Source organism: Somniosus microcephalus, chromosome 33, assembly GCF_052327205.1.
Source record: "Somniosus microcephalus isolate GS21.2 chromosome 33, FLI_Smic_1.0, whole genome shotgun sequence".
Lineage (NCBI taxonomy): Eukaryota > Metazoa > Chordata > Chondrichthyes > Squaliformes > Somniosidae > Somniosus > Somniosus microcephalus.
In genome coordinates, this window is record NC_141019.1 from 30,742,317 (window position 1) to 30,755,274 (window position 12,958).

The 12,958-nt window shown below is 52.9% G+C and overlaps 1 protein-coding gene across 3 annotated transcripts in view; it reads right to left on the reverse strand.

Annotated features, from left to right (window-relative positions):
* Positions 1–12,958, reverse strand: part of LOC147097085 (STE20/SPS1-related proline-alanine-rich protein kinase-like) — a 66,704-nt gene that overhangs the window by 17,775 nt on the left and 35,971 nt on the right. For all 3 annotated transcript variants that reach the window (XM_085972899.1, XM_085972896.1, XM_085972898.1), the window contains exons 4-8: positions 11,479–11,620; positions 10,013–10,068; positions 7,683–7,792; positions 2,615–2,716; positions 1,477–1,610 (exon numbers count right to left, since the gene is read on the reverse strand). In XM_085972899.1, coding sequence (XP_085829025.1) covers positions 1,477–1,610; positions 2,615–2,716; positions 7,683–7,792; positions 10,013–10,068; positions 11,479–11,620 — 544 coding nt within the window. The remainder of the gene's footprint in view (positions 1–1,476; positions 1,611–2,614; positions 2,717–7,682; positions 7,793–10,012; positions 10,069–11,478; positions 11,621–12,958) is intronic.

Here is a 12,958-nt window from a genome sequence, read left to right on the forward strand (position 1 = left end):
TCGGCCTAGTCCGAGCAGGATGTGGTATCGCCTGCCGTGTGAGATGCCCCAGGCTGCTCAGTACTGGGGCAAGAACAGGCAATTTTCAGAAATCAGTATCACACTTCTGAAGGAAAAAAACCCCACTTTTCACAGACTCTACCGAATGTGGCTGGTGCTATGACAATTGGCTTTTTCTTTACCACCTCTTTTAGGCCTGACACTAGGCACTTGGTCTGAGTAAACAAGGCTTTAATCAACTGTTTTACAACATGGAGATCTAGTTGTGTCCTTCACTAGTTCCTGTTAAAGAATGTCCTGAGCAAGCTGGGCCCAAGCCCGAGTATTTATACTCTCCCTGGACAGCGCCATCAGCAGGCCGCCCAGTATTACTTCATAAGTCATTTCCACATGAATGACAAGATTCATGTCAAGGCCCTTGTTTGCCACGGCATTTCCTGACAGAGGGAGTAGGCTTGTAGCCTGCTGCCAGACCTCTGGCGCTCTGTAGTCACACAATGTGCTGTGTGTGAGCAACCAATTATATTGAATCACAAACTGGGCAGCCAACTTCCACACGGCGAAAGCCCTAATAGCAGCGTCCAGCAGCATCAACTCTGAGACAGGCTTTTACAGCAACTAAATATAATCTACCCAACAACATTGGCAGGATATTTCTGTTCCTGTGGTGTGGGTGCTCTGTCCAAGCAGCGAGTGGCAAAGTTAACGAGTGGTGCTTTTCCATTTTGTATTGAAAAGCCATACTTCATTGGCACCACACTTCGCCACAAGATGGTTGCTGCGGGTTTGTGCCCACAGTTCCCGTCTCTCCAGGTCTTCCCAAGGTAACCCGCTTGCAGATTTTACCGTTCCTCAGGGGTAGAGCTCTCCCGACTCCCAGCTGTAACTGGAACGCAAGAGCGTGATTCATTCCAAGGGAAGGGTAAAAGTGTGCACTCATGCTATTGTTGGCAATGCCCAAATAAGCAGCCATTATTCTGCCAGTGCTGATGCCACTTCACGGTCGATCAGCAGTAACTGTGCCTCTGCCTGGGCTTAGAATTTGGCCCTCGCCTCGGAGACGATGCTGACATGGGATGGCCCATCTTTTGGCCTGAGTATCAAACTCGGTCAGTAGGACCAGGTGAGTGCCCAGATCAGTCAGAGCCGGTGTTATAAATCTCCAAGAAACTACTCATGAAATAACACTGGACGGCCAGCTGGTGGCGCTGTCCAAGGAGTATCAATACTCGGGCGTGGGCCCAGCTTTTCAGGGACATTTTGTAAGACAAGGAACTAGTGAAGTACAACTAGACCTCCATGTTCTGAAACAAGTTGATTAAAGCCTTGCTTTATACTCAAACCAAGTGTGTAGTGAGTTTTATTAAGTCAGCCGGGACTTAGACTAGTCATCTGACCAGAGCACAGGGCTGTGTGTCTACCTGAGCTTACTGCCCCATCACTGGCTTAACCTATGAATGACCTCCGCGCACACACCTCTTCGCTGGGTCTTTCTGCAGGCACAGGGCTATCAATTTACGGAAGGACTTTCCGTACTTCTTGACCATCTCCTTGTCCTCCACCCCTGTCTCGAGAGTAGGAGGGTCGTTCTGCAGCGTCACCATCAGAACCTAGTGACAAATGAAAGGAGATGTGGGTCATAATGTCCAGTGGGGCTGTCCTCCTACTGCAACCGAGACATTATTGTACTCTAAATATCCGGGAGGCCCGGTGTCGGTATCTCTACTCAACTTGATTTTCATTTCCTGCAACTTTTTAATCCTGTGATCGCAAATAAAAATCAGCTCCAATTTGACTGAATAAAACAAACACAGTTCAGATCAAATCACCCTGCAAATCAACTCTCCACTTGGATTAAGTGGAATCATTGCACATTAAAATAAATTCTAATCGATTAGAATCGGTCTAAACTTGGAAAAGATAAATGGCTAATTGAACACCTAACTTGTTATTTTTAGTCTTAAACAGGCGACAAACACATTTTAGTTAAAATAACGGAGCAATTAAAGGAGCTGAGAAATCAGAAGCGACTTACAATTCCCAGATACCCACAATCCCGAATGTAATTCATTCTAGGATATCTGTCAACTCAAATATAACTCGTACCTGATTCTGTATATGACTCACTCTGAGATATCTCTGATTCTGTGTGTAACTCACTCCCAGATATCCCTGATTCTGTGTGTAACTCACTCCCCAGGTATCTCTGATTCTGTGCGTAACTCACTCCCAGATATCCCTGATTCTGTGCGTAACTCACTCCCCAGATATCCCTGATTCTGTGTGTAACTCACTCCCCAGGTATCCCTGATTCTGTGCGTAACTCACTCCCCAGGTATCCCTGATTCTGTGCGTAACTCACTCCCCAGGTATCCCTGATTCTGTGCGTAACTCACTCCCCAGGTATCTCTGATTCTGTGCGTAACTCACTCCCCAGGTATCTCTGATTCTGTGCGTAACTCACTCCCCAGGTATCTCTGATTCTGTGCGTAACTCACTCCCCAGGTATCTCTGATTCTGTGCGTAACTCACTCCCCAGATATCTCTGATTCCCTCCATGTAACTTACTCCCAGGTATCCATCATTTTGCAAACTGTTACAAGTTTACTCCCACCTTCATCGGTGGGTACTTGTGATATGGTGCAGTTCCGGTTGCCAGTTCGATCGCTGTTATTCCGAAACTCCAGATGTCTGCTTTGAAGTCATAACCTCGTACCTGCAATGAAATAGAAACCCAGGAGTCAGTGTGTTGCTGTGAGCATGACTAAACCGAGACGTGTGCAAAAGTGCTGTGCTCATTGCTGTAGTGACATCTACTGGCAACAAGTGGCTTCCGTTCTACTGCAGGATAATCTGCACAGATCAATTAAAGCAAAATACTGCGGATGCTGGAATCTGAAATATTAAGACAATGCTAGAAATATTCAGCAGATCCGGCAGCATCTGTGGAGAGAGAAACAGAGTTAACAGGTCATCGACCTGAAACTTCATCAGAAGCGTTAAAATAAAACTCATTTGAGAACAATCTCTTCTCCAACAGATAAGAAAGCACAATTTTTCAAAAAGGGGTCTTCTTTCACATTGAAACTATACATAAATGCTGCTTGTAGTCCCATCCAATGCCTCACCTAGAAAAAGCAGCCCATAGCTGCACCGTTTCTGTCCTATCACTTGTTTTTAAAGATAAACATCTTTGTCCGAAAATAAAATATAACTTAACACTTTTGTCTTTTACTGCGTTCGGCACTGACCGCTTCCAAATATAAAAGTTTGTAGTGCAACGCTACACACCCACTCCACGGCCCGTGAGACCCCCGCCCCGCGAGACCCCCACTCCACACGAGACCCCCACTCCCCGCGAGACCCCCGCCCCCCACTCCACACGAGACCCCCGCCCCGCGAGACCCCCGCGAGCTCCCCACTCCCCGCGAGACCCCCACTCCCCGCGAGATCCCCGCCCCCACTCCACGCGAGACCCCCGCCCCCCACTCCCCGAGACCCCCGCCCCCCCACTCCACGCGAGACCCCCGCCCCCCACTCCCCGCGAGACCCCCACTCCCCGCGAGACCCCCGCCCCCCACGAGACCCCTGCTCCGCGAGACCCCCGCTCCGCGAGACCCCCGCACCCCACGAGACCCCCGCCCCGCGAGACCCCCGCCCCCCACGAGACCCCCGCTCCGCGAGACCCCCGCACCCCACGAGACCCCCGCCCCGCGAGACCCCCGCACCCCACGAGACCCCCGCCCCGCGAGACCCCCACTCCACGCGAGAACCCCGCCCCGCTCCCCACCCCACTCCCCGCGAGATCCCCGCCCCCCACTCCCCGAGAGACCCCCGCCCCCCACTTCACGCGAGACCCCCGCTCCCCACGAGGCCCCCGCCCCCCACTCCACACGAGACCCCCACTCCCCGCGAGACCCCCGCCCCCCACTCCACGCGAGACCGCCGCCCCCCATTCCACGTGAGACCCCCACTCCACGCGAGCCCCCACTCCCCGCGAGACCCCCACTCCCCGCGAGACCCCCCACTCCACGCGAGCTCCCCGCGAGACCCCGCGAGACCGCTGCCCCCCATTCCCCGCCCCCCACTCCCCGCGAGACCCCCGCCCCCCCACTCCACGCGAGACCCCCGCCCCCCGCGAGACCCCCCGCCCCCCACTCCCCGCGAGACCCCCGCCCCCCACTCCCCGCGAGACCCCCGCCCCTCACTCCACGCGAGACCCCCGCTTCCCCACCCCGCAAGACCCCCGCCCCCCACTCCACGCGAGACCCCCGCTCCCCACGAGACCCCCGCTTCCCCACCCCGCGAGACCCCCGCCCCCCACTCCCCGAGAGACCCCCGCCCCCCACTTCACGCGAGACCCCCGCTCCCCACGAGGCCCCCGCCCCCCACTCCACACGAGACCCCCACTCCCCGCGAGACCCCCGCCCCCCACTCCACGCGAGACCGCCGCCCCCCATTCCACGCGAGACCCCCACTCCACGCGAGACCCCCACTCCCCGCGAGACCCCCCACTCCACGCGAGCTCCCCGCGAGACCGCTGCCCCCCATTCCCCGCCCCCCACTCCCCGCGAGACCCCCGCCCCCCCACTCCACGCGAGACCCCCGCCCCCCACGAGACCCCCCGCCCCCACTCCCCGCGAGGCCCCCCACTCCCCGCGAGACCCCCGCCCCTCACTCCACGCGAGACCCCCGCTTCCCCACCCCGCAAGACCCCCGCCCCCCACTCCACGCGAGACCCCCGCTCCCCACGAGACCCCCGCTTCCCCACCCCGCGAGACCCCCGCCCCCCACTCCACGCGAGACCCCCCCACCCCGCGAGACCCCCGCTCCCCACTCCACGCGAGACCCCCGCGAGACCCACACCCCGCGAGACCCCCCACTCCACGCCCCGCGAGACCCACGCCCCACGAGACCCCCCACTCCACGCCCCGCGAGACCCACGCCCCACGAGACCCCCGCCTCGCGAGACCCACACCCCGCAAGACCCCCGCTCCGCGAGAGATGTGTTTGCACCTCTCGAGAGATCCGCTCCGCACCCCGCGGCGGATCCATCCCCTGTTTTGTAACAATGCTTTGGACTGGTGTATCCTATGCGCTGTACTTGATCCATCACGTGCTTTGTGATAGACGTGAATCTTGCAAGAATCACAGTAATTGGCGAGGAGCAGCAGTAATATCCATTGTGATTGGCAAAGGTAACAGACAGGATGGTAAAGGTTGAGTGCCTGTATAATCAGCATGAGTAGTTTTGAACAGAAGTATGTTGTATGCACATTATATTCACTATATAGTCCTACCAAGCCTCAGTCTCGTCTGAGTTTTTTTTATTCTTAGGATGTGGGCATCACTGGCAAGACCAGAATTTATTGCTCATCCCTAGGGGGCAATTAAGAGTCAACCACGTTGCTGTGGGACTGCAGCCAGAGGGCAAGCTTCCTTCCCTAAAGGACATTTGTGAACCAGTTGGGTTTTTACCATAATTCAACAGCTTCGTGGTCACTTTTACTGATAACAGCCTTTTTTTTCATTTCCAGATTTTTTTTTTTTTTAAAGATTGAATTCTCAAACTGCCGCAGTGGAATTTGAACTCGTGTTCTCTGGATTACTGGTCCAGTAATATAACCATGACGCTGCTGTACCCAGTTAGAAGGTCGTGGGTTCAAGTCCCACTCCAGAGACTTGAGCACAAAAATCTAGGCTGACACTCCCCCGGTGCCAGTACTGAGGGAGCGCCGCACTGTTGGAGGGGCAGTACTGAGAGAGCGCCGCACTGTCGGAGGGTACTGAAGAAGCACCGCACTGTCGGAGGGGCGGTACCGAGGGAGCGCCGCACTGTCGGAGGGGCGGTACCGAGGGAGCGCCGCACTGTCGGAGGGGCGGTACTGAGGGAGCGCCGCACTGTCGGAGGGGCGGTACCGAGGGAGCGCCGCACTGTCGGAGGGGCGGCACCGAGGGAGTGCCGCACTGTCGGAGGCGCGGTACTGAGGGAGCGCCGCACTATCGGAGGGGCAGTATTGAGGGAGCGCCGCGCTGTCGGAGGGGCGGTACTGAGGGAGCACCGTACTGTCGGAGGGGCAGTACTGAGGGAGCGCCGCACTGTCGGAGGGGCCGTACTGAGGGAGCGCCGCACTGTCGGAGGGGCAGTACTGAGGGAGCGCCGCACTGTCGGAGGGGCCGTACTGAGGGAGCGCCGCACTGTCGGAGGGTCAGTACTGAGGGAGCGCCGCACTGTCGGAGGGGCAGTACTGAGGGAGCGCCGCACTGTCGGAGGGGCAGTACTGAGGGAGCGCCACACTGTCGGAGGGGCAGTACTGAGGGAGCGCCGCACTGTCGGAGGGGCCGTACTGAGGGAGCGCTGCACTGTCGGAGGGGCCGTACTGAGGGAGCGCCGCACTGTCGGAGGGGCAGTACTGAGGGAGCGCCACACTGTCGGAGGGGCCGTACTGAGGGAGCGCCGTGTGATAAAAATAATAACTTCCGGGAAGTTATGTCATCACTTCCTGTGAACTGTGAACTATGAACTATGAACTGTGTACATACCTCACTTCCTGTCATGTGTCACTTCCTGTTGGACTGGTATAAATACTGGTCTGTTCAGTATTGTAAGAGGCTTCTACCAGAGGCATGGTAAAGACCTCTCTTGTATATAGTGTGTTTATAAGTTACTTAAATTGATGTAAGAAAAAGGAAACTTACTTTAAAGTTACTTGATGGTAAGCCTCCTTTTTCTTACATCACGCCGCACTGTCGGAAATACCGTCTTTCGGGTGAGACGTTAAACCTGCCCTCTCAGGTGGATGTAAAAGATCCCATGACACTATTTCGAAGAAGAGCAGGGTAGTTATCCCCAGTGTCCCGGGGCCAATATTTATCCCTCAATCAACATCACTAAAAAACAGATGATCTGGTCATTATCACATTGCTGTTTGTGGGAGCTTGCTGTGCGCAAATTGGCTGACGCGTTTCCCACATTACAACAGTGACTACACTGCAAAAGTACTTCATTGGCTGTAAAGCGCTTTGGGACGACCTGAGGTCCTGAAAGACGCTGTAGAAATACAAGTTCTTTCTTTCTCTCATTCTATAGTAGTCTGGTTCTTTATTTGTGCTTACCAAGGCAAGCAATGTCAATGAAGGAGAATCGCATGTTTTCTATGGGCATCTAATGTCAGCATTGAGCACTTTCAGGTCATGTATAACATCACCTCAAGATGCCGAATAAAGCTCCCTTTACTCTATCCATAACATACCTTGCCCGAAATGCAGAAGCGCGCCACCTACTGTACTAGTGTAGTATGTCCATTCCTTGGAGTGACGTCCTTGTGGCCTCTTTGAGTGAGGTTGGCAACTCCTCCAAATTATTTCACAAGAGACAAGACTTTGATTCCATCAGTATTGGAGGTGAAAGGACAGTGCACCAACTCACGGACACCCACCAGTCCCAGGAAACTTGAGCCCTGATTTTAACCTAATCCATCCAGCGGGAGCGAGGCAGATTCGGGTCAGGTGCCCGTTTTACACCGATTTTTACTCTCCAGGCGTCGGGGTTAGGGTATGTGTAAACCATAACCGATACGGGCGGGTTAGGTTCGAATTGGGGCTTAGCTTTTCTGACGGTGCAAACAATGTAAAACCAGGCCCCTGCTTTAACAAAAGTTTGACTTGAAGCCGAGGGTTACCTGTTCCATCACTTCTGGGGCCATCCAGCACGGAGTTCCAACAAAGGTTTTTCGCACTTTATTTCTGGTCATATCTCCACCAGCAGCCAGAAAGGCACTGACGCCAAAATCTAATTGAGGAAGAAGTCAGTGTTACACTGCTGTATATGACATTCTTTACATCAGTAAGCTTTGCCATAGGGCACTAGTGCACACAGGACATCAGCGGAGGTCTGCCAGAGGTCATGCAGCTGCCATCACAGCCTCAGAAGGTCCATGGCACAAAGAGACCCAGCTGGAGACTAGATATAGATTGGGAGCCTCCACAATCCAAATCTGGTCCGTCTGTTTGTGCTGAAAGGGTTGAAATCAAGGTCTGCATTTATTGGAGTTACACTCTGGAGTTTTATTTGATTATCCCAGGGGACAGGGAGGTGCTCCATAAACATCTGGAGCACAAACTAAGCTCATCCAGAACTCGGCTGCCCGTGTCCTAACTTGCACCAAGTCTCGTTCACCCATCACCCACTGTGCTCGCTGACCTACACTGGCTCCCGGTCCGGTCCACCAACGCCTTGAGTTGAAAATTCTCATCCTTGTTTTCAAATCCTTCCATGGCCTCGCCCCTCCCTATCTCTGTAACCTCCTCCAGCCCTATAACCCTCCGAGATATCTGAGCTCCTCTAATTTTGCCCTCTTGAGCATCCCTGATTATAATCGCTCCACCATTGGCGGCCGTGCCTTCAGCTGCCAAGGCCCTAAGTTCTGGGATTCCCTCCGTAAACCTCTCCGCCTCTCTCTCTTCCATTAAGACGCTCCTTAAAACCTCCCTCTTTGACCAAGCTTTAGGTCACCTGTCCGAATGTTTCCTTCTTTGACTCAGTGTCAAATTTTTTGGCTGATTACGCTCCTGTGAGGCGCCTTGGGATGTTTTACTACATTTAAGGTGCTATATAAATACACGTCGTCGTTTCACAAAGCTCTGTCTTGGAGCCTTTTTTTGTGGCAATTTTCTCCGCCCTCCTTTCCCTGAAGGTGCTGACTCTTGCTAGAATACAGTTCCAATGGGGACTGGGCACTCACTGGTGCCTTGCCCAAATGGCCATCTCCTTCTTAGGCAGTCCCTCGGAACCGAGGCTGACTTGCTTCCACATTAAAAATGAGTTCTCAGGTGACTGATGAGTCCAATGCGGGACCTACAGTCTCTGTCACAGGTGGGGCAGACAGTGGTTGAAGGGGCGGGTGGGTGGGGTGCTTGGGTTGACATGCGCTCCTTCCGCTACTTGCGCTTGGCTTCCGCTTGCTCCCGGCGAAGAGACTCGAGGTGTTCGGCGCCTTCCCGGATGCTTCTCCTCCACTTTGTGCAGTCTTGGGCCAGGGATTCCCAGGTGTCGGTGGGAATCCCTGAATGGCCATACTTCATATGTGAGTGTCAACAGGCTATTTCACCAGGGAGCCATCACTGCTCCTGTCCTCGCCCAAGCTGACATGAGTTTACTTTCCAGTGGTGAATAGTGATCAGGAGTGAGAACTCTAGCTGATTGTTCCCCCTCCCAATCCCATGGACACTGTGGCCAATTTTCATGCTGCTGGCACCATCCTGGCATCCACTGGCTAACTCCGCACGGAACGGACGGAATCTCGGATGTTCCTGGCTCAGCTATTCACTGGATAAGCTAGCTGACCAACGATGGGAGCTCTGCTGGGAGAGTTACTTTTGGTTTGATGCCTCATTCAGAGTCCACGATGGTGCAAACTGGACGTGGTTTGTGCATACGACGGGTTTTGAGAAGCAGATGGTCTTTCTCATCCACACGCTATGGTTTTACTGTGGGTCTTCGCCCAGCCGTGACCGGGAGTCATTTTGACTTTGTGCGATCGTGTAAAACTAGCAAATCGGTAGCTCCTTTTACATCTCATTGGCTGAAGTGGAAATCAAAATGGGGAGAGACATATCGCACAGAGTCAGAATCGCCCCCATTGTTTCTGATGTAGAGGCACTGAATGCTTTAACCTTTAGTTTTAAAATTATGAGGATTCTGTGATTTGTGAGGTGTTTTTCTACTTGTTTCCATTAAAGGGTACAGTCAGCATGTAATCAATAACAACAGCGCCAACAGCAGAGTGTGAATCCACGGTGACCTTTCGGTTCTGCGTCACTGTTACTCACTCTGTCTACAGGCCGTAACTGGAGATGCTTTGCTGCTAAAAGTCATGTTTTAAAGATAATCCATTTTGTTATCCGTTCTGATAATCCTCTACCGGCTGATTTAATATAACTCATAGGAGAAGTACATTAAGGGAATTATTTTGAATTACTGCACAATGACGAGATTAGTGTATAAACCTACCTGCAATTTGTATAGATCCATCATCGCCAAGTAGAATATTACCGGCTTTAACATCCCTGCAATTGCAAAACACATTCAAACAATACAAAGATTAAAAGATTGGAAGGATTACTGTCGAACACTCGGAACTCATCTTGTGTCCCTCCTATGCTATTTCGGGTCATCCCTCCATTCTTTGCTGCTGCTAATGGACCTCCTTGCATGGGAGGCCACACTCCGACCAATTAGCAGAACCCTTGCTAAACTTTAACATGCTCTATCCCGAGACAACCCGAGCTGGGCACAGCCAGAGAGCTGATCTTTCAGGCATCTGTCAGACGTGGCTCAGTGGGTAGCAGGAGGTTGTGCGAGCATATAATCCAGGCTGGCACTCCAGTGCAGTACTGAGGGAGCGCCGCGCTGTCGGAGGGGCAGTGCTGAGGGAGCGCCGCACTGTCGGAGGGGCAGTACTGAGGGAGCGCCGCACTGTCAGAGGGGCAGTACTGAGGGAGCGCCGCACTGTCAGAGGGGCAGTACTGAGGGAGCGCCGCACTGTCGGAGGGGCAGTACTGAGGGAGCGCCGCACTGTCGGAGGGGCAGTACTGAGGGAGCGCCGCACTGTCAGAGGGGCAGTACTGAGGGAGCGCCGCACTGTCAGAGGGGCAGTACTGAGGGAGCGCCGCACTGTCGGAGGGGCAGTGCTGAGGGAGCGCCGCACTGTCGGAGGGGCAGTGCTGAGGGAGCGCCGCACTGTCGGAGGGGCAGTACTGAGGGAGCGCTGCACTGTCGGAGGGGCAGTGCTGAGGGAGCGCCACACTGTCGGAGGGGCAGTGCTGAGGGAGCGCCGCACTGTCGGAGGGGCAGTGCTGAGGGAACGCCGCACTGTCGGAGGGGCAGTGCTGAGGGAGTGCTGCACTGTCGGAGGGGCAGTGCTGAGGGAGTGCTGCACTGTCGGAAGGGCCATCTTTCGGATGAGACGTTAAACCGAGGCCCTGTCTGCTCTCTCAGGTGGACGTGAAAGATCCCATGGCTCTATTTGAAGAAGAGCAGTTCTCCCCGGTCTTGGCTAATATTTATCCCTCAATCACCATAACAAAAACAGATTATCTGCTCATTATCTCATTGCTGTTTTTGGGAGCTTACTGTGCACAAATTGGCTGCTGCGTTTCCCACACTACAACAGTGACTCCACTTCAAAAAGTACTTCATTGGCAGTAAAGCGCTTTGGGACGTCCTGAGGTGGTGAAAGGCGCTATAGAAATGCAAGTCTTTCTCTTTCACCATAAGATACTGACCAGGGTTGGTGTTGTCTCCTCTGTATGAGGGAGTAGAGGATACTTCGATAAGATTATCTGCAGCACCCCATTAAAGGACGAGATGCAACATTTCCTGTTTGTTTAAAGTTACTTTGTAAAGCCCCTCGGGATTGGCACTGCTGCCTGACCCCCCACTCAATGTGGGTTAGAGATGAAGAATTGAAAGCCCACCTGTGTATCTGTCCATTCCTGTGCAGATAATCCAAGCCCTCCAACACCTCTTTTAGAACTGTGGCTATTACCGGCTCATCCAGCACGCCAGTCTTGTGTTCATTGTTGCTGACTGTCCTCCTGATTATATCCAACATGGAGCCTGAAACAGGAGCAGGAAAGGCTGGGTCACCACACACCCAAATGGAAATCTCTGGCTCTCTCTCTCCCCCGCAGGCCTGCACATGCTCCTCCCTCCCTGCCTCGCTCCCTCCCTCCCTCCCTCCCTCCTTCCCTCGCTCCCTCCTTCCCTCGCGCTCTCTCTCTCCGATCTCTCTCTCAGATCTCTCTCTCTCGGATATCTCTCCCTCCCTCCCTCCTTCCCTCGCTCTCTCTGTCTCAGATCTCTCTCTCTCAGATCTCTCTCTCTGATAACTCTCTCTCTCTCTCTCTCTCTCTCTCTCTCTCAGATCTCTCAATTCAATTAAATTCAAATCGCTTTATTGGCATGATGACAAGGTACATCTTATGTTGCCAAAGCATCGAAAAACATTCATGGTTGAACACAAAAAATACAGATCTATCCATACAGTGTATAAACAGATATATCCCTGAGTGTATAAATATACATTCATATAATTTGTATATACTCTTTTCTTATATTTACTGGTTGTCCCTCTGTTTATGGCAAGCTGTAACATAGTGTGCCGCTAGTGTTACACAATTTCTCTCTTCCCCTAGTAGGTATGGGAGTTTTTGGTCGTCATTCAAATTTCTGAATTCCGGGCATATTTTTGTGAATTTTGGGTAGAAATTCTCCCTTATGCCCTGATATTTTCTACAAGCTGTGAGGAAGTGCATCTCTGTCTCCACCACTCCCTGACTGCAGTGAGAGCATATCCTGTCCTCTCTTGGTAGCCGGGTCTGCCTGTGTCTACCTTTTTCGATCGCCAGGCTATGTTCACTAAGTCTGTACATTGTCAAGGTTTTTCTCAGTTTGCTATCCTTTACCATGGTCAGGTAATCAGCCATGCTGTATTGTCTGTTTAGGGCCAAGTAGCAATTGAGTTTGTTTCGGGTTTTTGTTGTTTCTGCCCAATATGACAGATATTTTTCCTTTTGCTTAGTGACGATTGTGTTGGGTCGAATTCTTTGTGTTACGCTGTCACTGTCCTGGGGCTGGTTATTGTTAGTAGTGTTAGTAGTTACTTCAGTGAGTCCCAGGACTAGTTGACTGAGGGTATTCTTCTTTATGGTCTCTCACTCTCTTTCCCCCTCTCCCCCTCCACTGAATCATTGGCTGCTGCTTCACAGAACACTGAACAAGCACCAGTCAATACTGTTTGTTCTCAAACTGAGAATGTCATGGTTGCTAATCAAATGACATCAAAAAGGCTCCCTTTTGCGACGTAGGAAGCAGTTGTGAGCCACTGGCAAAACTGTTTTTGCCCAATTCTCTTGTGAAGGCGCCAAATTGCTGGGGTTGTGGGTCAACAGGCAG